The following is a 23752-nucleotide window of genomic DNA, read 5'->3' as shown; positions in this document are numbered from 1 at the left end:
GCAGACCTTTTGAGTGATGTCAGAGGATTTGTGTTGGAGCGTCTGCAGTCGGGGTGCTAAAAAGCCAGGTACTACCGTTCGATTGTCAATCAGATTTGTAATTTTTTCCATCCAGCTAGTCCTTAGGCGTCCCCTACACAAGGCTTGCATTAGCGTCACCTTTTGTTTGCTGGTTTTGTTCATTTTCTCGTCAGATGTCATCGTTCCTCTCCCCCAAGTCTGTAATCTTACATAGTGTTGCGTTCTCAGAGTTCATTTTGTTACTTTTGTACAGTTTTTTGTCAATCAGTTGATGTATGACTGGAACGAACATGATGCGAGGCTGATCTAAGACGAACCTGAAAACCTGACGGTCATAAGTCTGTGTGAATTTCGGGGATTAATATGCAGTCCCAAAGTCTGAAATATTTCGTGGCAATAGCAGGCCTCACATATCGATATCGATGGCTAGATAGTATACTACACAAAAAGCCGTCAGATTTTCTCAAGAACGCCCCTATGCACTGGCAGCGCGCAGTCAGATTTTTGTGAGTCCACCTCGCCACTCCCACATAATCCTTATAGAATGCCTCGACCGTTGCACGGCGCAAACCGACTATGATCTTAGCAACCGAATATCACACAGAACCCCGAAGAGTAGAGGAGCAACTCCTGGAAAGCGCGTGCTGACTCGGAGTGACTGACCAATAACCGCCGGCATCGGGTGCTATTGTGTCCATCACTTGGGCCGTGTTGCTCTGGTCTCTCCGAGTCACTATCATGGCGACTTCTGCTTCATTTCACGATCATCGAAATTGAATTAGATATCAGATTGACAGAATGAATTTTTGGCAATACGATGGATTCATCGCTGCACCAGAAATCGGACATATTCGTGTAGATATGTTCACATTCGATGCCAACACTCCTTTGGATGCGCAGACGACTATCGGTCTTCGATTTCTCGGTAGAAAAGGGATTAGTCAGAAACGCGTGCTCGCGCTGCATCGTCGGTTTGTCGAAGTCTGTTGGAAACTACATTCAAAAGCCACTGCATCCCCCGCATCAACTTGGCATTCCATCCAAACCGTTCATCGTGGACAGTGAATCGAAGACAGTTTCCCCTGCGATCTGCGTATGCAACTACATTTAATGGCTGTCAAGGTTTGATGCTAGCACGAACCGTGCTCGACCTTCCAACGGATCGCTACCGTCAATTGTACAGAGTGTTATCAAGGGTGAGAGCGCGAAGAGACGCAATGTATTTGCAGGGACGAACGAAGGACAAGATTGTGCCAATATTGTATTTCCTGAGTTGTTACTGTAAACACAATACCGACCGAAGGGGAGTCCTCGTATTAGTTAAATACCTTGTTTTCAACATAGCTCATAAGCGAACTGGCTCAGCAGATGTCCAGTCACAGTTCCAGGCCGCCTTAAATCGCTTGGCTATGTGTCCACTGGTTTGTGACTGATGAAAGCAGAGGCTCGGCATCAGATTCGTTGTATTTTTCAAATAATTGGCAGCAATCGTCACCCATCGTTGATACATCACAGAGGATCAGCTCAAGCTTTGAGAATGAACCGTCATTGCGCTCAACGAGGATGAAGCAAGGCTGCTTGAAACAGTCACACACCCTGAGAATTCATTCAGCGCTGATCGCATCTATACAGGTAGAGCTCCAAGCAATGAGGTAGGACTCAACATTCTCTAGGCACATTAGGGGCTGGACGTCGAGAGTGAAGACCGTGCGGTTGCAGGAAGTGGGTGCGCCCGCAGGTGTATTTAAATCCTGTCTTCCTCGCATCAGCCAGTGTCACCACAACGGATTGGCTGTCTTGGATTTCAACTGAACCTCCTCTTCCACCGACTAACAGCTGTTAATTGGCGAGTTACTATGGCGAATCCAGACAAAGAAATCAGAATTGCGCATGTACTTTCCATACTTTCAGATTGACGTATTGACGCTCCTTTTAGCGTCATGGGTGCAACCGGCAGTGGCAAGTCCACGGTGTGTATGGTCCCTTTGCTCTGAACCGTGTGTTGATCGTTATCGCCGGAAACAGTTTATCAATAAAGCTAGCGAATCGAACCTTCCGGTTAGTCACGCCCTCGAGAGTTGCACCAGCGGGGTGCAAACTTCACGACCGTTCGTCGTCAGTGGACGTGCCATCACCCTGATCGATACGCCGGGGTTCGATGATACGACCCGCAGTGATACAGACATTTTGGCCATGATCGCTGCATATCTCTCCAGGACGTACGTGGTTCAATTGCAATATATTTCCTCAGGTTAAGTAATCCTTCAGTTATGAGCATGGCGCCAGGCTCGCAGGTGTTATCTATATGCACCGCATTTCCGACTTCAAGATGGGCGGCACGTCCAAGCGCAACTTCAAGACGTTCCGCGAGCTCTGTGGAGAGAGCTCGCTCAAAAACGTTATTATTGTGACCAGCATGTGGTCCGAGGTGAACCCCAAAATTGGCGAGGCTAGAGAGTCCGAGCTCGCGAGCAGGGACGAATTCTTCAAACCTATTATCGAGAAGGGAGCTCGCATGCTCCGTTACTACGGTACCCTCGAATCTGCACATACCACTCTCCGTCATCTCCTCAATAGCCGCTCAGTGCCACTCGCCATTCAGCAGGAAATTGTTGATGAGCAGAAGCCCATCGAGACAACCGCCGCAGGTTCTGAGCTCAGGCGCGCCCTCAACGAGCAAGCTGATCGCAACAAAGAGGAGATCCGTAATCTCAGAGCAGAGATGGAAGCCGCTATGCGGGCCAAGCATGAAGAGAGGAGGGGGGAGCTTCAGAGAACTATCGAGAAAAAGCAGCAGGAATGTGAGCGCCTCGAGCAAAATTCTCGACGCATGGCAGCTGAGTTCGCTGCTGAACTCGCACGCCTCGAGGCTCGAATCGCGCAGATGGACGATGAGCACCAGAAGCAACTCCAGGCGCTGGAGGGCCTTCAGGGCGATGTAGCCACAGTGCAGATTGAGACACGAAAGCAAGAGGATGCTGCAGCTGCCAAGAAAGTCGAAGAAAACACCCAGTCGCGTATTATAGAGCAACAAAGGTTAGCCGAGCAGTGTGAGGAAGAGGAACAACGGAAGCTAGTTCCTCCGCCGGCAGAGCAAAGCTCAAAGCTAGCAGAACAAGTGTGTCAGAAACAAGATATGAATAGGAAGAAGAACCAAACACCCGAAGAAGTGACGAAGCCGCGAAAACGAACTCAGGCAATGGATAAGGACTACGAACGAATAGGATCTGACGCTGGAGTGCCAGAGACCAAAGCAAGCTTCCCCAGTAGTTCAGCGCCCAAGGATTCTACACCTCCTTGCATTGTGCCTCCCTCTCCATCCGTGCACTGGCAGCACTTGACCCGGCCAGATGTTCCAGTGCCAATTTTGATGGTCGGGACCGCCGTTGCCGCCGCAGTCATCACAACGGTGATGCTGGCGCCGAGTTTGACAGTGCTGTCGGCTACTGCTGCAATAAAATTGTCTGCGTATGTAAGGGACTTGAAGCAACGCCTAGGGTACTTTTAATCAATTGAACAATATACGTTCTGAACTGTATGCCACATTGCCAGTAATTACCTTTTCGTAATGGAACGCCGGTGTGTTTACCTGTGTTTATCACCGCTATCACTACACAGCCACAGACGTGTCGCTTTCAAGCAGCATGACACCAAGCTCCAGTCTCATAATACTTATCTCCGTGCGCTCAGACCATTGATATATCATACCGCCGTCAGTGATGAGACGCCCCACGAGGTTAGTCCACCTCGCAGCTGGCCTATAAGCTAGTTATCTAATATATGTTTTACAGTTACCAGTAGATGTAGTTCTGACTGGCGATAGCTACCTAGCTAGGGTGTTGGTACTCTCATGATTTGTCATGGCCACCAAAATCAGCTCCTAATCTTTGTGCTCTTCTATGTCTTGATCATCTTGTCCCGTCGCATAACGGAAAGGTTCATTAGTGGCGCTTCTAGCGACGAACTTTGGAATTGGAGTTGTGTTCGGCGAAGGCTGACGATCATCGACCTCTTCGGGCTCTCCGACGACGTTGTCTGTGTATCTCGCATTCTCCTTGTGCTCTGTATGATATGAACTAGACAATATTGCAGTGCCCGTGTCGTTCGCTACTGCTGTTGTTTGTCCTTCATTCTCGGACGCCCTAGAGGCATCAGAGTGGTATGACTGAGTTCGAGGGATAGAGGAGTGAGAGTGATTTTCGTGACCGTCCATTTCTGATTGGAAGTTATGTGAAGTTGAAACATTCGCCTCGACGTTTAAGTTTACTAGCGAGAGGCCTGTCAATGTGTGAAGACTGGGTTCTTCAGGATCGGGCTGGGGCTCGCATCTTTGACCTCTTTTCATCCCCACGAACTCCATGACTCGTTTCCAAGCGTGAGCCAGAAGGGATGATAGTTGCTGGCCAATTGCACGCCACCACCAGCGTTCTCCTTCCCTGATGCGGATGATGCCGTATGATATCATCACGAATACGATCAGGATCACAGCACCAACTACGGCCCAGGAAGTTGTACCTCCGGCACTGCACCAATTGATGGAGAATGCCGCAAAGAAGAAGACCATCCTAACTTGAAGTCAGGGCGTCCACCTATGACGTTATGGTACGGACTCACCCCCACATGAGTAACGCCTTTGGAACGCTGTAAATTATGGCCAGCTTTTCAAGTCCGTGCTTTTTGTCGTGAAGTTTTAATGCGAATGATGCCTGAAACAGCTACCGTAAGAAACATTCCAGTTATACAGCATGAATTACGCACTGCTTCCAAAGCTGTATTGTCTCCAGAGGTTTGTTCATGCCATACCAAGAAGATGCCGAGAATTATACTTCCCAAGCTCGTCACCAAGGACATGTAGCAAGCCATCTGAATGGCAGATTTACTGCCCTTATCAACAGTGTCGAGAGTGAGAAACCCAACATTGACGTTGAGCAGGACAGTGGCCTACAAATGGACCGACATTAATTTTACCCAACAAAACAATAAAGGGTAGATTTACCAAGAGATTGGAATCCTGAAGTCGCCCTTTCAATTTTAAACTGAGTGCATTCCACCGTGCCGTGGAAGCAATTTCATCTACAAAAACCCTGTGTAGTTCTTGGACTTGTGTCACAGGGTCCAAGAAAAGGAGGGGTGCGACCATTACCATCAACAGTGATGGTGCGTATTCCCAACCATGGACTGTCTTGTCAGAGATAAGTCTCACGCAATCCTCCCCGTGAAAGTTGATAAACTGATTTTCACCTGGAAAGTCATCATGAATCACAGCTAGATAGACAAATGAGAGAGCACTGACTGAATAACTTCATGATGCGGCCTTAAATGATAATCGATATTAGGAGGAGTTGTATTTCAAATTCAAGCCTCACCAATGACAATGGCAGCGTGATATCTCTTACTGGAACCAACTTTAAGAAGCCGCATCAGCACGGAAATCCCCGAGGAAGTATTGACGTAGCGTACGTACCCTTAATTCTGTCTACCACCGAAATATAGTCCTTGAGTTCAGTGACATCGCCTAGCGCAGAAGACCGCTTGGATGTTATGTGATCTGATGGTTGTGACCAAACATATGAGGTCAAGATAGAAGGCCTAAAAAGTACTAACCACATGTCGCATGTATTAGCATATCCTTAACCTCATCGACATGGTCTTGTGAAACTAAGCACAGGTCAGGGAAGTATTCCCAATGTAGCCTACGCTGTCCGTTAGTATACTTGTATGTGAACCTATGATTGTATTAGGAACAGGATGGTGTTGTAAGCAATGTCGTGCAGACCTTTCCTAGAACACACCAGTATTGTGCCTGGATGGCAAGCCCTGGCAATGAGAACCAGGACAAGTCGTTAGATCCAAATTCATTAACAACTACGATCCACCCACGAATGTGTGAAAGACTCTTGACACCTTTACAATCGGAGAGCACATGTCCAACATCAGAATCGTGTAACCAAAAGAGGCACCTGCTCTTGTGGTGGACAAAATAGTACCAACAAACGGTGGCAGAGCTAGCAGACGTGTCACTGTTCTTTAGCTCGAGTACAAGGTCCACCTGCGTTATGGTGAGGTTGGGCTTCTTTTGTTCAACGACGGACTTGAGCCCAAGCCACAAATACCGCATGTGGTCTTCGATGAGCTTGCGTATTTCTAGGTCAAAGATATTGACTTCCGTGAATGTTCTCTGCATATAGTAGCCATCCTAGTAATGCCAGTCTTCAACTATCGATGAACTTTACGCACTTGGTCTTTATTTAAAAAGTAGCGAGAACCTTCTGGATGAACGTGCGTGGTCCATGGGGACACATCCACCCTTGAAAGAGTTGATGTATGAAAGAAGATACTTCAAGTAGGACTTACATTGAATCATACGTAGGAAATGTGATTGTCATAGCGGGGACAGTAGTTTGGATACTGTCGGCGACCCTTCTAAAACGTCAGCTCTAGAGTACAAGTAGAAGAAAAGGCTCATCTTCACCGGGGAATGCACCTTTGATACCTCATGACTCCTGCCGCAACCATAGGAAATACGTCAGGTTTATCCTCATGGTCCTCAACAATCTTTGAGCCCGGCTTCGAGTCGTCACTACCGGGCGGAGCAGTCCAACGAACACGATGACCAGTGCCAGGATACGGCAATTCACTTTGTGGCGCGATGGAATTATGGATGTCATTCGCGATATGATAAACATGTTCAAGTCCGTGGGGTCGTAACCCAGTAATTGATTGTCTGCTGCCCTGCGAGCTAAAACTATGGTTGGGATGAATCGTTCTAAGCGTCGTAGAGGACGTGGGCGCAGCAACCGGAAAACGAGCATCATTCGTGCATATCTGTGATCGTGGATGTGACCCCGGCAATCCATGGAGGCTTGATGGGCCTGGACTGCTGGACCCCTCTAATGGATTGCCATGGGACGTCCGACTCCCCGAGTTCTCTCTCGTCTGCGAGGACTGGTGCAAACCTGATATAGAGCCCCCATCTATCTCTGCAGTGCTCCCATTCCGTATTGTTGTATTAGTCTGCGACAAAGGTGTCACTGTAACTTTTTGCAGATGTTGTGAGTTTTGTGGATAGATTGAATAAGGGTCATCCGAAGGAGGCACAGAACTCGAGCAAATGGGTGCATCCTCTCTTGCGATATTCCCTTGGGATCGCGGTAGAGCCTCGCCGGAAAAACGAGTCCCAACAAACAACCTCCGACCGCATGCACCGAGCTTTAAATGACCGGAAGCAAATTGGCGGAGTAAAGACAAAAAAAGTGATAATGGACCCGCAAAGCGACGTGCAAGCTGCGAAAGCCACTTCTTTAGTGTGTTGAGAATGTGGACAAGGAATCGCGCTGTCATCATAGCGAGGGCATCTTGAAGGTGCCGCGGGTTCAGGGGAAAAGAAGGGAAACAATGTGGACATCATTAATATTGCGTTGATTATATTTATGGTTCCTTAGGCCTTAGGACCGGTACGGTGTCTGGTAACTTGTGATCATTCAGACCTTTCTCGAACGACCTGAATGAAAAAAGTCCGGACACCCTCACGTTATTCACAATGAAAAGACCCCAGACTCTGCTCAACATCTTCGTTCCAATCTAGTATCCTATCGAGGGCATTAACAAGTGTGCAGGATGGCACTGGTGTGAATGGTATGGTTGTTTGGGGCGCTGGTTGCTGCAGTGCATCACAATGCGTGGCGTAATGTTGGAGATCGCAGTGCTGGTGTCCATTGCCTGCAAGTTGTACAACTGAATTTTGAGTGACATGGCGGCACTGCAATAGGGTTAAAATCGCTGTAGGGATTGAATGACATGAGTAAAAATGTGTACCCTGATTAGTGATACTTCTCGATGCGAGGTAGGTAGGAGTGGAATCACGATCGTGAGTGCTAACACCCAGTGACGCGTTAATATCAATGCTCTGCACCGCTCGGTCATCAAAAGTTCATCCTCTCATGATGCCATCTAGAAGTATCAAATTCACGCCATCACGGTTGACATCGCGGTGAGGCTGCTCATTGCCATTCGTGGTGGTTAGATATGCAAGCCATATATCTTCGGGTATAATGCTTGTAGGACGGTATAGGCCAGCAGCGCGGGTTTATTGGTTTGGTATCATCCAATATGATAGTATTGGGTTGCCGGAGTCATGCAGAACTGCAGTGAAAGCTGTCAACGGATGTTTGCAGTGAGCGCGTCCGCTAATCGGAGAGTTGAATCTTGTGTATATATTATCAAGTCTGCATTTGTTACAAAGTGTTAATAAAGGAGAACTGGCACACTGAAAATACGGAAAGCTAACATGTCGAAGACATGACCAGAAGATTGAACTGACAAAGCTAAAGTTAAGGGAAGGGAAATATACGGGGCAGCGAAGATATATTGAGACCGCTATATACTGCTCGGTGATGGTAGGCTGAAGCAGAGATGTTGACCAGAGTCTGGGGTCTCTTCATTGTGAGTGATGTGAGGGTGTGCCACAGACTTTTTTCGCTCAGGTTTGAAGTCGTTCGAAATAACCGGGGAAAGGTCCGGCTGACAGGTTTCCATGAACTCATTCTGATGAATCTATATTAATAATAATTAGTAATTAACCATTAATCAAAAGTGTATGTTTACCTGTATTTACTACCAATATATATCTACTACACAGCCACAGACGCGTCGCTTTCAAGCAGCACTACACCAAATTCCAATCTCGAGCTCGCCATGAACGAACACATATCGATGCGCGTCAACTCCGCCCGTCTTTCCGGAATAAAGGGCAGAACAGTCCGTCTACCCTGCAAAGTACTCCGAGTCAGCTAATTTTCATTCACATCTGTCTTGTACGCGTCTGACTTACCTTGATCCAGCTTTCAGATGACATCGCCATCGTCGAAGCGAGTGATGGTGGCCAGGTAGAGATACAAAGGAAGGTCAGAGCTCGTTGCACTTCTGACTTTTCACAACTCTCATTGTTGAGTAGAATGTGGATGTGACTGCTACCTATGTCGAGGTTATTGGAAGTGTGGTAGATGCGTCCACAATAAAAGCCATGGCGACACTTCCGTTGGATTCAGAAGGCGAGCTAGGTATGGTTTTCAATACATTGTTTGTCCTTGCTCGTTCTCATTCCAGTAATATAGATATGCAACTGGTCAACGACGTGATTGAGCTCACATTTGAATCGAGGTTCGATAAGCTCTTCCCTCGGTACAAAGAAACAGAAACTAGCATGCCTACACATTGATTATCTACCAGCATATACAAACTTCCTGTTGTATTTTAGCACACCTCGCATCACATAAATTGAGAAAAGCATCTGCATCCATCGCCCCTATGCATTAAGACGGACCGGCTTTGGCCATCTTCTTGTCATGTCCCCTTTTCCGATTGTGGTTCCCTCTGCTAGCTTTGTTCTTATCTTTCAATGCTCGCTCTCTCGTATCACCACCATCTCCAGACCCTCTGCCGCGCCCTCTTCCTCTCCCTGCCCCGCGCCCACCCCTGCCTCTTCCATGATCTCCACCGCGGGACGATGACCCAGAACCACTTGCATTTCCAGTCATTGACAAATCCACCAGTCTATTCCCAGAAAACTCGTGTTTCTGCAGGATCTTGTCCTTGTTTGGCTGGACGCGGGGTGATGGGAGTATCAGTACCGACCAGTTATGAAGACAATGATAGCATACATTTCGTTCCAGCATAATCCTCCATCCCTCAATTTGCTCATCCGACCAGCCTATATGTTAACTTAGCAACGCGACTAGTAAGACAACAAAGGACTTGCCGGTCTGTGCTTTGAGCTCACTACGTGCTTTCGACCTCCGCGTACTAGCATCTCTGGCAAACAGCTCCGGATCACGGATATACGCAAGCTCAAGAACAGTCTCCGGAGTGACTTTCGACGGCGGTACCCCATCCTCATCGCTATCGTTTTCGCCCTCGCTGCTAGCCTCTCCATCACCGATAACCTTCACTTCGTCTCCAAAGTCGATATCATGATCGACTTCAGCTGCCTTGCCGCCGTCTTCATCTTCCTCCGCGTCAGCCATGGCCTCTGCACGTCGCAGAATGTCGGCTTTCATCTGCTCGACAGCTACTCTGTCCCTAAGTATTGATGCCTCGTCTTGGCTAGAGTAGAACAGTGAGTAACAGGACAAACAAAGGAATACAGCTCCGTACTTTTTCTTCCCCGAACGTATCTTGCTAACATCCAATATCTCGTCATCAAACACGTTCTTTCTCTCAATGGGCTCACTGGGCATGGTATGGGCGCTTTTGACGTCCTCCGCAACAGAAGACTCTCCGGGTGCAGTGCCCTCCAATAGTGCTTCAATGACCTTCTCTGCATTCTTGAACACAGACTGCTTGAGGAGCTCCCGGATATACTCGGGCGACTGGTTCGGGAAGATGTCCATGACCTGCAAGATCTCCACGTCGAGATCATGCGGCTCAGGTTCAGGGCGCACTACTTTGGCTTTGCCCTTACTTGAAGACTGCGCCGCTTTGCTCTTCCCAGAAGCAGAGGCACCGGGTGGGATGCCAGATGACTTGATGATCAGCTTGAGCGCTCCAGGATCTTTGGTCCCAGCAGCGGAAGATTCAATATCGAAGGAACGAAGGGTGGATTCGAGGTGGTCAACTCGGGCGTCTTCACGTGCAGCGCGACGTAGAGCAGAAGCAAGAGTGCTAGACAAATTATACGAGTGTTGATAGTCGGCTATCAGCGATCGGTTGAGGAAAGGAGCAGCAGTACTAGGAGTACTGCCCGCTTGTACTGCTGGCGGGGGCGGGAGGTTCAATAATGCAAATACAATGTTGAACGTTCGTTCTGACTCTGCTGCCAACGCTGCACCGGATGCGGCTGAGAGGTCTTGGATCATGACGGTAATAACGATGTGGAAGCTGTCTATGAGGTCGACCTTGGTTTCGAGCCAGATACGCTCCCAGTCATCCAGCTCCCGCGTACCGATGTCCGTGCGTATTCCACCGTACGAACGTGCTAGTGCAGCAAGTCCTTCTTCATACGCTTGTGCCAGTCCCGTCATGAAATCCTGGTCACTCGCGAATGGACGCACGAGCTCGGGGGGACAACCAGAGAGTAGACTGACAAAGCAGCGTGCGTTTTTGCGGAGGCCGTATAAACCCGCACAGCGGGATGGCTCGAGAAGGGTAGTCAGCACAGGAACCATATCTGAGGTGAATACAGTAGCAAGGCTTGGCGTGCTAGCGAGAGCTGCGATGAAAAGGGCACGGACACGGGTTGGGTAAGGAAAGTATGCGATGGCGACGTCCAGGAGTGTCTTCACGTCGAAGCAAGACGGTACTGTAGCTAGCTTCTCCGCAAGGAATAGGACGCGTGCGTGTACATGGTTGTCTGTATACGGTGGAGCATCCCAGATCAGAGATTGCAGGGTTTGATGGGCTATTTCATTGACGTAGCTGGATAGAAAACTACGGGTGGCAGGGTTGTCTCGTCTCGCGGGAGGTAGCGCAAGGATTTCAGCGAGGGCGTTTGATAAGTTGCTATGGAAAGTTGCCAGCTGCGAGGCTGATAACGACTTTCTGGCGCTTGCAGGAGGATATGTTGGGAGTGGTACAACAGTCGGCATTTTTTGGACCTAGCCGCGATGAGTATGGATCTAATATCTGTCAGTTTATTATGCGAACATCAACGTATGATGGACGTCGGATAGACGCGCGATGTGTGCTTACATACCGATTGCAATGGCAGTACTCTGCAACCGGTCATTTAACGCTGATCCGAGTGCAGCATTCAGATCTTAACTAGAATCAAGTTGAAAAGTCGGATGGCAATACACTTAAAGGCTAAATCAATATTGTCCATCCGAATCTTCATGTCGAAAATGCCTTCTACTTAGTAGTAATATATGACATAGGAAAGCGGTATTCATGATCTTAGCACATATTTCAATACCGCATCAAATACTCAGGCTATCCTACCAGAACATATCAGATACAACAAAGTCAGCCACGCAACGCCCCAAAATGACCGTAACAGCCCCGATACCGCACCAGGTACTTTATTCAGCCCACATTCTTCTCAAAAGACTCCCTTTCCTACCAGGTTGGGACTTTCCCATTAGTGCTCCGATCCCCTCGTGTATTACCGTATTCACTGGTCTCATAGGCGCTGAGTCATAGACATGAGGACAAGGCTGTGGCAATGGTGGAGGATTTAGCTTCGGGGCTTCTAAATCCCGTTCGTATCTTGAAGGTTGACGAGGTGACCTGCTCAGCTCGTCAAAACGTGGAGCGTCGAAGGTGCGCCGGGCTGCCTTCAACTTGTGCAGGACCTGCTCGTAGAAGTTTATTTCACCATCAAGATGCTCCTTCATTATTGTGCTGAAGTTTTCCACTTTCTGGTCGTGGTATGTGTCCATCTCAGCCATAGTAGTATTCAAGACGGTTTCGCAGCGTGCGGTCATCTCATCGTTCGACTGGACATATCATCAAGTCATCGTCTTCCACGAAGGTTGCGAGCGTTCTGACCTTCCCCGATTTGAGGGTATCTTTATATCGCGAAACAGTAGATTGGTGGGTTTCAATGATCCCCTGAAATAATTACACTCAGGGCGAAGCTGATGATCAAACAATTCAAAATACCTCATACAATTGGTATGGATGAGCAACGTTCTTGAGGGCTTCGTGAGTTGCAAGCTGGGTGCGCCGGGCCTTCATCTGTGGTCAGTACGAGTTTTGTACAAGGAACAAGACACAAACATGATCCTCATACAGGTCTGCAACAATCTGAAGACTATCGGATGTTTTCTGCATCGCTTTTGTGAGCCTTAGACAATCTTCGAGTCATGTCTCAGTTAATCATGAACTCCAGAAATTCGCGTGAGCACCTTGACAGCTTTCACGCCAACACCAAGCTCCTTCTTCGTTCAAGAGGCCGTTTCTCTGTGGAGGCGTGTCCTCCGCATCCTTGTTAATCCCGGTCAGGGGAGCAGAAGACAAAGGTGTCGACGTAATCAAGGACAATAATGAATACGACAACAATCGTTCGGCTTTCGACATCTCTGGAAAGCATGCCATGGTGATAATTTGGCACAACTGACATACCCATACTCACCTAGTCTCACTTCACGAATGCGACCAAAGATGTTTCTCAAACTCTGCGTGCCCTTGCCCACTACAAGGGTGTGACGGCTGAAGCGAACTATTGCTTCTGTGGCATCGTCCACATCTACGTTGAATGCGGGATGAAAAACGTGTGCGAAGAATGAAGGCCCAGCAGCAGGCATTGAAAGAAATTGGGGCATAAGCCGTTTCCATTCCTTGGACATGGGTTAGAAAACAGAAGTAAACCCATCATTTACGCTCACCACATCACTTTCACAACCAAGAAAAGATGTGACGACTTCAGCGTATCGTGCAACAGGGTGCTTCACAATACACCCGATATATCTCTCAAGTTCGCCTCTACGGGCCTCGACAAAATCAGCACTGAACCGCCCAGCATACTGTTTCTCAGGAAGTGGCGGGAGTGCAATTCCGGGAAGACGTCTAGTCAGCGAAGTATGTAACACGATGAAGTGAGAAAACCGTCGTTGGACTGTTATACGGGTAGGAGGGATCGGTGGGATGCATGAGTCATATGATTCATCCGTAGTCGAAGAAAACAGTGAAGTGACACTATACACGGTATATGCTCCTGAGAGGCCCGACGTGCGCTTTGAAGGTGAGTGAACCAAGACTCGAAACTTCGGAACTTTAGGTTGCCATGTAGGGCCAGCGTCAATATAGTGCCTGTCTGCTTCTCCCAGCCCAAGTCTGCTGAGCCTATTATCATCGTTGATAGAGTCTTCCGTAGAGATCCGCTGGTGTGAAATGGATGAACTTGAAGCGACTGGATCGACGTGGCCCTCAAGAACCCACTCTTCTGCACCACTTGTCACAAACCCGGAGAACCGATTCAAACTCTTGCCTCTAAGAAGGCTTTGCCTAAAACTTGGGAGAGGGTTCGTCCATTCACCAGTATCCTGAGGTACGATAGAAAGCGACTTCGACTGTTCCTGGGGACATGCTTGGGGGGTGATCGTGCTGGTAGACGGCTGCTTTCTCCCATGAACGGCTAATGGTACAGAAAGAAAACTAGTCGTGCACTTCACGAACAGAATGAGTCATATAAAGCGTACGGATGTCGAGTGATAGTATGATCAGTACTCACCGTGTAATATGTCTGAGGTAGCAGCCCTATTTCACCAGAGCTCGCTCTCACCAAGCTCCAGCCGTCTCCGACTTCTTCTTTCAAAATGTTCAATTCATCTCCAGCCTCGACAGTGAGTTCCTTGAATTCAGCCTTTCCTTCAAAGTCGTAGAGCGCACGAGCTGGTTTGACGATCTCTTCAATGGGCTGCAGTTCATGATGTCCGTCTGTCGGCTCGAGCTCGTCGTCTGATAATGAGCAACACTCTAGATGCTCTGTCCATGCACCGGAAGAGTTTATTCCAGCGTCGAAGGGAGCGTCAGAACGTGGACATGCATCGTTGCCCGAAATTATAGACGAGCCTGAGGTTGGTTCGATGGCTCGAGGTAGTGTCGCCATGATCTGTCGTAACGGATAAGGGGAGAACGATTGTACAGTCCAATAAGGGCAGCGGAGGAAGACGGAATTGGGATTGATGTGAGCTAGCGCTTGTCACGGTAGTTTATAATGGCAAAGACTATGAATTTGGGAGTCTTGACGCGCGACATTTTTAGCCGCACGTTAAAATAGTGACGGTCTAGGGAGTGACAACTGTCTTCATTCTGTTAGGGTTTGACTAGTCACTAATACAGGTAAATTGGAACTACATGAAAGGTGCTACATGTAAATTTGGGGATGCAAAGGCGCTCTACATATAATCCTCGATGGTTTTGTGTATGTGGCTAAACGCCAAGAACCGAAGCATGAACTTATATTTGTTCTGGTCGGAATTTGGATAAGTTCAATCTCTGACCTCAGCTGGCACATTCGCAACGAACATTGAACACATCGTACTACGATTTCATCCCATATTTACAATTGAGGTGCCGTGTATCTTTGTCGTACGTGCGTTCTCATCTAATAATAAGCTAGATTTTCGATGTCTCAAGACGGGACTGTCGGAAATTTGCGAAATCTATTCCAATGCTTCGTTGTTGAGATGTTGTTGAGATGGCGTTGAAATTCGTATTGTCATGATCATGTAAGATTGATTGCTGAGTTTCAATGTATCGCAACGTGATTGCGAAGCGCTTGCAATGCGTCCTTACCTCTGTTTGTGCTCTCATCATCTGTATTCCTCCATTTCTTTGCTCACATCAATTCTGTAGATACCTTGTATATATCTTTCGACATCATGGGCTCCGACAGGGCCAAATTCTGCGATCTGTGTGAACAGAGCATTAAACCATGCGGCTGGGTCACTCACCAGAAAGCCTGCGAGAAGAACTCCCAGAAACGAGCCCAGGATCAGCACATTGCAGACTCAATTAGGCAGCGAAAAGGTGTATTGTTTGAATACTCCAATTTAGTTTCATATCCTGACTAAATGCAGCAGGTCTTCTTGGTCCTGGTTCCAATGGTACTGCTGTCAATGTGGTGGTGGGTCACAGTCTCAATCCGCAGCTCAAGACACAGGGTAAGTTTTACTGTTTATTATTCTTTCAATGCATTGTGTTATTAATTTTACTTATTTGTTCATCAATAGTCCAGCGAGACCCTTCAGCATCAAGTTTCCATGATGTCGATAATCCGGGCCCTTATTTTGGTGAGTTTGATTATTTCTTTGGGTGTTTTGTTGTATATCATTAATATGGATTTCAGATGAGCAACTGGCTATCCCTGATGATGACAGGGACCTTCAGTATTGTGAATATCAGCTTGATGACATCAAGGTTGAGCACCATCCCAAGAGTGGGATCCCAACCAAAATCTTTGCTTTCAGTGATTTCATGCATCACCCTGCACATCATTCCTCATGGTCTGCTCCAGAACCTAATGCAAAGCCTTGGTGTCCTTTCAGGTCTCATTTGGAGTTCAATATTGCTGAAATTGCCCTCAAAGTGGCACTCAATAATGAGCAAACAGACTGTCTCATTGATATATGCTGTTGCTGCGCAGTGCAGTCAGAGAAATTCATGTTCAAGAACCACAAGGACATTTGTGCCAAGTGGGATGCAGTTTCTCAGCGCCTTACATGGGTTGTTTTGCCCATTGTTGTATGATTCTCATTGGACTAATGTTTGAGCTTAGTTTACAAAGGATGTGATTTCGATACCCTTCACAGATAAAACATGGGACTTTGACATCTACTATCGTGATCTTTGGGAGTGGGCTACTGACCTCCTCTGTGATCCTCATCTGTTTCCTTATTTTCATTTTGATGCCCAGTGCTTGGCGAAGTTCAACAGCCAGTCTTTTGAACGATTTGTAGACAAGCCTTTTACTGCTCAAGACTTTTGGGATGCTCAAGTATGTACCATTCATATATGTTGTACGGTAATCTTGATGGAATCTCAATGTAATTCGTAGTTGCAGCTGCTGCATAGCATTAAGCCCCTTGCCTTCATATTGTACACTGACAAAACAAAACTATCTAGTTTTGGAACTGCAAAAGGCTATCCCATTGTTGCTTGATTAGTGAACTTACCCACCCACATTTGCAACAGTCAAGGAATGGGTGGTGGTTACATTGTTGGGTGGCTTCCTGTGGTATTACAATATGTACAATGTCATGTGCATCACTTTGTACTAGTTCTATTCATAGGTGAAGGAAGATAAAGCCCATGCTGGCTTGCTGGCATGGGCTAACTTCAAGGCCACAGTATGGCATAAATCCTTTGAAAGGATACTGTCTTCACTCACTGCAAAATCAAAAACTGGTCAATGGTTGGAGTGTCTAGATATTGTTCAGCACTGGTTTTTCCTGCTAATACTCATTTTATCTTCCAATTTTGAGGAACAGTGAGCTTCAAACTTTTGGACTGATGTTTTGCTAACTTACCATGTTTTAAGGTCAACAATGGTGCTTACTTGCGGTGTTAGGGCCTTATGGCCATGCCCAGTCTGTCTTGTTCCCCATGATAAACTTTCCGATATGTTGCACTGCTATCCATGGCACACATCTCGTGACTCGGAGGCTATTCTAGCAACCACACGAGAAAGGGAGACTGCAGAAGAGAGGGAGGAGGTATTGAAAGACTATGGACTTCATGATGTTGTTGTGAGTTTATCTTTACTCTTGTGCTACATTGTTTTAATGTTGTCTTAGAATTCATTTTCAACAGTGTCCACTACAGATGTACATCATGCATTGTCTTGAGACAAATTGCACTTTCACTCTGGTGGTCTATGGTCTGATCATTTATGGGTTGAGCTTCAGAAGTATATAAATAGTCTCGGATGAGAGAAAATGTCTCAAGTAGACAAGAGGTAAGTCATTTATAATTCATTTTGACTCGAATTGACATGAATTTACACAGTTATCAAGCATTTCCCCACTGGCAAGACCAAAAACATCCAAACCAGGTCATGAATATCTTGTTTACCGACAACTCCATGCATGAAGACATTTTGAAGGTTCTTAATTTCTTTCACTCTACCTCGCATCTACTAAAATATCACTACCAGATGATAGTATATGCGACCCACAATATATTGACAGAGGCATACTGTCCTCTCAGTTACCTGCTCCTTTGTTGTGTCCAACTTTACCTCGAACTTGATATGTATGCCTTGCTCGAAGTTCACATGACGGAGACCATTAGCAGTGGCCGACACACACACCTTGCATTTGCGGCTCTTTTGTGGGTATGTTTCATATACTATTTACTGCTTCCAATAGGTAACTAATTCCTATTAGCAATACATTAACAAAACAGTCAAGAGTGACAAGAACTGGAATTTCCCGAAGTTGCACATGGGCTCACACATTTTTGATGATGTTGAGGCAAAAGGAGCAACACGCAACTACAATACCAAGCTGAACGAGAAGATGCATGGCTCATTAAAGGACTTGTATTTGCTGCACATGAACTTTCATGACATAGCAGAACAGGTGTGTTTCAATTTAAAAAAAATGGTCTATTATAATACTGCAACTTGATTCAACTTTGACAGATCCTCCGTATCAATACATACGTGGCAGGTGGCTGCAGATCATATATGCCACTGCTTATTCAAATTCGATGATCATCAACGCCAATTTGATGAAGAAGACTTACTGGAGGAAGAAGACTTCCTTGCCACTGTTGTTGAGCACCCTGTCTTGATGAGTAACTCCTTTCACATGAAACTCGGATTGAAGCAACCTCCACTGACCTTTGATGTGATTCAGATGGCTCATCAAGCAGACCAAGCCTTCATTAATTTCTGTGTCAAGCTCAATGATTTTCTCAATGTTCTTTTACCCTCATTGAGCATTCCATTGCCTGAAGGCAAACATATTCATCTCTGAGGAACTGATGAGGTATGTTTGCCTCAGTTCATTTTTTGCTGTGCTGACATACTACACACAGATTACAGAGCACCGCTTTATTCGCATCAACTATGAATTGATGGTCAATTGGCATCAAAATACAGACTATCTTCATTCCAACCCTCATTTCTTTGGTTCACCACACTTTGACTGCATCTTCATTCGGTTGACTGAGAATAAAGTCATTTTTGGCCAGCTGGTCTTCTGTTTTGAATGTCTGGTTGGGAATAACACATTTCCCCTGGCCCTTGTTCACCCTTTTGATGTTCCTACTGGTTTGCGCACTCGGAAGGACAAGGATCTCAACCTTTACAGAGTTCATGCAAGACCACAAGCACAGGCACAGTTTTTTCCTGTTAGATCATTCATATGCAGGGCCCTTCTGATAGCAGATGGACCTTCTGATGATCTCATAGTTGATACTGCAGATACTGACATGTTTCTTTGCATAAAGATGATGCATCTGGAGGCAGGGCACATTGTGTGCATTTGATTATTTGTCTTAATGAGAACCTTTTTGCTTCATTGGCCACCATCATGGACACCTTTAGTTCCTGACTTTAACTTAATCTAACTAATCCTTTCACTCCTACTAGATATTTCATTACCAGATTGTAAGGTATGTGCTATTGACTTTCATTCATATGTCACAGAACACTGATTATACTAGTAGTGCAGCTCCCTGGACCCCTGCCTCGATTACTATGGCACCCTGCACAAACCAGCCTCCACGATTGGGTTCAGCTTAAAAGGCTGTACCACAGCATATCCACCCTAGAAAAAAAGATATTAAATGAGGACCCCAATGATCTCATAGATGAAGAGTGCACCATTCTCCAAGGATTCAGACGAGGACACGAAGTTAGCGACGAAGACCTCCAGCAGCAAAAACGGACAAAGCTGATCTCAGACCATGAACAGCAAGTCATTCTCTGGTTTTCATCATATCATTGATTGAATGGGTATTACAGACTTGCTGAGATAATGCATAATCTGATGGAGATCTCCCTCGCACTGAGCGTTCCAGCTTCCCTCTGAATAATCCCAACCAAGTACAATATCATCATTCATATCTGGACCCACACATTCCACAAACTCCTGGAGGCCTTAGGTGAGCCTCATTTTTCTTGCCCTCACTCTTGAACACCTCCAAGACTTTATATATTATGCCTACACCTTCTACACCTGCCTTCTAGAGGAGCCGTCTTTGCATTTGTTCTGATCAGGCTGGCTCAAGGCTCATGGCAATCTTGTGTGAAATGGATGAAGCTGATCTCAGACCATTAATGGCAAGTTGCTCTCCAGTTTTCATCATGATATCATTGACTTAATGTGTGCAGACTCACTGATATAATACATAATAAGCTGATGGAGATCTCTCTTGCACTGAGCATTCCAGCTTCCCTCCAGGTAATCCCAACCAAGTACAATATCATCATTCGTCTTTGGACACATGCATTCTGCAAACTCCTCAACCTCTTGTGAGTCAACTCTCCCCATCTGGTCATCAACTGCGCACCTGAACTATTTGTCCTTCTACACAGCATGCTATTCACTAACATCCAACTTGACAACTTTTCGCCAACCCTCGCTTGCTTCATCAAGCACATTGAAATTGAGGGAGCCGAGGAACACAAGTGGATTATGATGGCAGGCACAGGCAGTCCAGCTGTAAAAGTTGCCAAGAAGTGTCAAGTTGCGCCCACATTCCGCGATGAAGACAGCGAAGAGAAATGGATGGACATGGATGACGAAGGCGCCTCACAAGCATCTCCAGCTCTATTGGACGCAAACATGCCTGCAGAGTTTCTGGTATCATTCAAACTGGCATTGGAACTTGCATTTTCGATGCTCTCATTCGTTCTCTGCAATCCAATGCAGAAGGCCTCACCTTTTGCTTGTTCTACTCTCAATCCTTATATCTTGGTCATGCTCACCTTCTTGGCTACCATCACAAAACATGCAGAGACACTTTCTGTAATGGAACGTTCAATACCTTGGCATGATCTTGCGCAGTTTTTTGCCAACCCTCCCCCCCCTGCGATATCTTTACTGCACAGGGATTGGTCATCCCAACTGCTGGCCGTGAGCGGTGGTCAATGCTGACGAGTGATTGTGCCCCACCTCTCTCCGAAGACTGGTGCCTTAGTGGGATGGAGTGGATCGGTCGAAAAGTCTTTGAGCATGGATACTGGAAGAGTGGAGAGGAGAGACAGATGTCAATGGAGGTGGAGATCCTGGATGTGGAAGAAGGCGGTCAACTCACCAATGGGATTATCAAAGATGAAGATGATGAAGATGATAAAGAGGATGGCCACTCCCATGTCAATGGGGAGAACTTGCGTGGGGAGACAAGCAAGAGATGGAACCATCTTGTGTGCTGTCACAGACAGGAAGTATGTGGGTTGAAATGGGCAAGAGATGGCGGGCCATTGGCAAGTGGGGGGAACAACAACAAAGTGTGTATATGGGATCTACGAGGTTCGAAATGTGCCTCTGTTACTGAAGTTCAACATCAGGATCAGGGAGTGTGGAGGGCACAGGAGGGAGCAGAAGTGGAGACGTGCCACTCTGGAAATTCCACCAACACACAGCAGCAGTGAGTAGGCCTTTCTTTGGTGTTATTTGGCTGGTGATAAATTGCTTGGGTGCTGGTGTTGTCAAGTTCAATGGTGCTAGAATTAGACGCTGATGTATGTTCCTAGGTGAGACCATTGTAACAGGTGCTGGAGATGAGATGCTTAGGTTCTGGAATGCGTTTCTGAAGAAAGAGGGTGGAGAGAAACAGGAGACAAGGTTGGATTATGGGAGGCTTATCAGGTGATCTCACTGCTCGAGGTTATTAGGGGATCCTGAAATATGCATGGCAGATTCCCAGATCATGCATCACATCCAGGGAACTCGGTGAACATTGCACACTGCGTTTGGTGTAGACGCTGCTCAGGGCATCTGTCATGATTGCTGCACTCCTGATGTCACGCTCTCATCTATACACTATATCCACAAGCTAACATTGCACCACATCATGGCATATGACCACCAACCATACCCACCACATTACTATATCACTCACTCACTCACTCACCCAAACCAAACCACACCAAACCAACTACTTCAACAACCCAAATCAACACGTCTACATGGCTTGCTCAGTGCATATATGCACCCAGCCAATCTACTTTGCATGCTCAGTGCACATGCCAAGCTCACATTCACATCTATATGTCCTTTGTTCGTATGTCGATTTCTCACTCAAGTTCTACTTCATTTTTCATCTTTTCATATCTGTGCACTCACTCTTTTGTCATGTCTCATCTTGTAAGTCACCTTGATCTTCGTGAATGACATGATCTCACTCACTTTTTTTCACTAGCATCCAATTCAATGCTTCTTGTAGAGCTATCTGTTTGCTTTTCTCGTTTCATTGCTATACTATGGGCATGTGACACAAGACCTTGTCTCGGTTATATGCTACACCGCCACATGTGCAGCTCCTTTCATAAGGACTTCATCAATCAGTAAACATTGCTTGTTCTCCACGAACTAAATGCTTCTTATCAACCACTACACCAAACTGCTTTTTTACCAGCCACCAACAAAATCTTTGAAGCACACACAGAACTTATCAAGAAATGTACCTTCTCAACTGATGCACATGTGATATAAAAGGCTCTGGTTGTGGTTCACTGCTGTTGATACAGACCGATCGGGTGCGATCACTGCTGTCGAGCTTGGTGCATCTTTTCAGAGTGACATGAGGGTTTTTGCTGATTGTAATCTGTTTGGGATTGTTGGTGATTAGAGAGAGCATTGATCAATGGGGACTGGACTCGTGAATTTTTTGCTTGACTTTTTGAGTTTGGATAAGAGCTGATGGTGGTAGTGTAGCATTTGATTTGGACACTGAAGCTCCTTATGAGCATGTTTGTGAGTCTCTTCCTTCTGACTATACTTCTTTGGTTGATTGTTCATCAGCTGTGACAGGATGTTGATCATGACGACTCTGTGGACATCGATGTCGATGATGAAGATGCTGAGTCTAAGGAAACATCAGAACAGGGTGAAGAGGACGAAAATGATCATGAGGAAGTCAAGGATCTCAAGGTGAGTTGCCTCGTTGGTGAATTTTGGATGGTATTTGATGACATGAACAGGCACGCCAGAGGTACTTGCGATCACTTCTTGTTTCAGGTCAGCACGCACCTGCTCACATGCCCAAACAGTGGTCTCATCCAGCCCGTTCCTGGAAAATTGTGTCAATGCCATCTTTGAACATTGTGGCAGGTTATACTATTCTTGTGCTGGACACCAACATCATTTTATCTTCCTTATCAGCCATCACATCCATCATCGAAAGTCTCTGATGGACCATCATCCTACCAGTTCCGGTTATCATGGAGCTTGACAGCCTATCCTTGAATCCATCTCAGCTTGGTGAAGCTGCTCAAGAGGCCATTGCCTACATAACCTCGCACATCTGCTCACACCCAGATGTCACTGAGTGTATGAACTGAACAGGTTGATCTCATCAATGAAGACTCATGGGATTGCTGCATGGATGATTTGATTCTCAAAGCCATGATCTGGCAAGATGAGTATGGGGTGGACTGCTCTGCACTATTAAAGAATATGCCACCTGTGCAAGATGATGCCAATGCCATCAAGGTGGTGTTACTGCCTCTAGATCATCTCTGTAAGTCCTTAACTTTTTGATGTCACCCACAACAGCTCATTTTTATGCAGTCCATTTGAAAGCCCATTCACACCAACTTGCAGCAGCTGGCAAGAAAGATCTTGCTGCTATACTTGCATCTGGAACATAATGCATGCTTGTGGCTTCATGAGATTGATTTCGTACATTTCCTAACATTGAGTGCACCTCTTACGTGCGGCAGAATGTCTATCAGCAGTGGTTGGGCCAAAGTTACTCATGGCAGGCTATCCTGCTCTTGTACTAGACCCTGATGATATCCCGTCATCTAGGAGCTCAAAACATAATATTCCAGCCCATGATTTAGACATTACATGCTGATTATTACTTTGCAGTGTTGATTTCATTTGTTGTATTAAATTATCAAAGGTCACCTCCAGGCTATCACACCTTCCTTCATAACCAATAGTCAGAGCATAGGCATGTTTTTCTTGGCGCTGCTGATACATTGCTGCAACTTCAGTTGCATCAAGCATGAGGCAGGACAATTTACCTTATATACAGCGCTGTCATGCTGACCATTTCTCATCTCCTTGTATCTTTTTAGCACCTTGGACCATGTCTCATTTCTCTCAAAACA

General features: G+C 46.4%; 8 protein-coding genes across 8 annotated transcripts; 4 read left to right on the top strand and 4 right to left on the bottom strand.

Moving 5' to 3' along the window:
* Window positions 1-2335: 2335 nt before the first annotated feature.
* Window positions 2336-3555, top strand: BJ212DRAFT_1324299 (uncharacterized protein). Its single transcript, XM_041334523.1, has 2 exons — window positions 2336-3127; window positions 3214-3555. Exons 1-2 carry the CDS (start codon window positions 2351-2353, stop codon window positions 3226-3228), a joined length of 792 nt encoding a protein of 263 aa, XP_041197515.1. The 5' UTR covers window positions 2336-2350; the 3' UTR covers window positions 3229-3555.
* A 95-nt stretch (window positions 3556-3650) lies between these two features.
* On the bottom strand, window positions 3651-6312 carry BJ212DRAFT_680765 (uncharacterized protein). The gene is made up of 9 exons (XM_041343800.1): window positions 5814-6312; window positions 5626-5714; window positions 5486-5569; window positions 5388-5426; window positions 5315-5335; window positions 5018-5262; window positions 4780-4962; window positions 4636-4727; window positions 3651-4586 (listed from the first exon to the last, which is right to left on the bottom strand). The coding sequence occupies exons 1-9, from the start codon at window positions 6203-6205 to the stop codon at window positions 3902-3904; spliced, it is 1830 nt and encodes a 609-aa protein (XP_041197514.1). The 5' UTR covers window positions 6206-6312; the 3' UTR covers window positions 3651-3901.
* On the bottom strand, window positions 5951-7453 carry BJ212DRAFT_680754 (uncharacterized protein). The gene is made up of 3 exons (XM_041343799.1): window positions 6494-7453; window positions 6376-6444; window positions 5951-6328 (listed from the first exon to the last, which is right to left on the bottom strand). Exons 1-3 carry the CDS (start codon window positions 7363-7365, stop codon window positions 6238-6240), a joined length of 1032 nt encoding a protein of 343 aa, XP_041197513.1. The 5' UTR covers window positions 7366-7453; the 3' UTR covers window positions 5951-6237.
* A 1187-nt stretch (window positions 7454-8640) lies between these two features.
* On the top strand, window positions 8641-9494 carry BJ212DRAFT_1324290 (replication factor A protein 3). Its single transcript, XM_041334522.1, has 4 exons — window positions 8641-8805; window positions 8862-8924; window positions 8975-9080; window positions 9135-9494. Exons 1-4 carry the CDS (start codon window positions 8716-8718, stop codon window positions 9236-9238), a joined length of 363 nt encoding a protein of 120 aa, XP_041197512.1. The 5' UTR covers window positions 8641-8715; the 3' UTR covers window positions 9239-9494.
* A 103-nt stretch (window positions 9495-9597) lies between these two features.
* On the bottom strand, window positions 9598-11733 carry BJ212DRAFT_1324287 (uncharacterized protein). The gene is made up of 3 exons (XM_041334521.1): window positions 10174-11733; window positions 9681-10122; window positions 9598-9620 (listed from the first exon to the last, which is right to left on the bottom strand). Exons 1-2 carry the CDS (start codon window positions 11601-11603, stop codon window positions 9738-9740), a joined length of 1815 nt encoding a protein of 604 aa, XP_041197511.1. The 5' UTR covers window positions 11604-11733; the 3' UTR covers window positions 9598-9620; window positions 9681-9737.
* Window positions 11734-12035: 302 nt separating this feature from the next.
* Window positions 12036-14566, bottom strand: BJ212DRAFT_1262371 (uncharacterized protein; the record flags this gene model as incomplete). The annotated part of the gene is made up of 8 exons (XM_041330258.1): window positions 12036-12452; window positions 12484-12567; window positions 12619-12687; window positions 12736-12812; window positions 12864-13037; window positions 13091-13295; window positions 13344-14123; window positions 14189-14566. The coding sequence occupies 8 exons, from the start codon at window positions 14564-14566 to the stop codon at window positions 12036-12038; spliced, it is 2184 nt and encodes a 727-aa protein (XP_041197510.1).
* A 699-nt stretch (window positions 14567-15265) lies between these two features.
* BJ212DRAFT_1566538 (uncharacterized protein) lies at window positions 15266-18954 on the top strand (the record flags this gene model as incomplete). The annotated part of the gene is made up of 14 exons (XM_041341975.1): window positions 15266-15489; window positions 15540-15623; window positions 15693-15752; window positions 15809-16185; window positions 16238-16456; window positions 16517-16583; window positions 16626-16696; window positions 16752-16948; window positions 17000-17207; window positions 17394-17416; window positions 17467-17620; window positions 17847-18041; window positions 18132-18383; window positions 18502-18954. Exons 1-14 carry the CDS (start codon window positions 15342-15344, stop codon window positions 18952-18954), a joined length of 2508 nt encoding a protein of 835 aa, XP_041197509.1. The 5' UTR covers window positions 15266-15341.
* A 1052-nt stretch (window positions 18955-20006) lies between these two features.
* BJ212DRAFT_1476331 (uncharacterized protein) lies at window positions 20007-23284 on the top strand (the record flags this gene model as incomplete). The annotated part of the gene is made up of 11 exons (XM_041339362.1): window positions 20007-20438; window positions 20522-20920; window positions 20981-21060; window positions 22131-22195; window positions 22264-22293; window positions 22350-22384; window positions 22446-22565; window positions 22616-22652; window positions 22845-22964; window positions 23038-23154; window positions 23205-23284. 11 exons carry the CDS (start codon window positions 20007-20009, stop codon window positions 23282-23284), a joined length of 1515 nt encoding a protein of 504 aa, XP_041197508.1.
* Between the last annotated feature and the right edge of the window lie 468 nt (window positions 23285-23752).

This window comes from Suillus subaureus (genome assembly GCF_016647635.1).
Source record: "Suillus subaureus strain MN1 chromosome Unknown BJ212scaffold_4, whole genome shotgun sequence".
Lineage (NCBI taxonomy): Eukaryota > Fungi > Basidiomycota > Agaricomycetes > Boletales > Suillaceae > Suillus > Suillus subaureus.
Note: the sequence above shows the minus strand (reverse complement) of the source record. Positions and strands in the feature narration are given on the sequence as shown.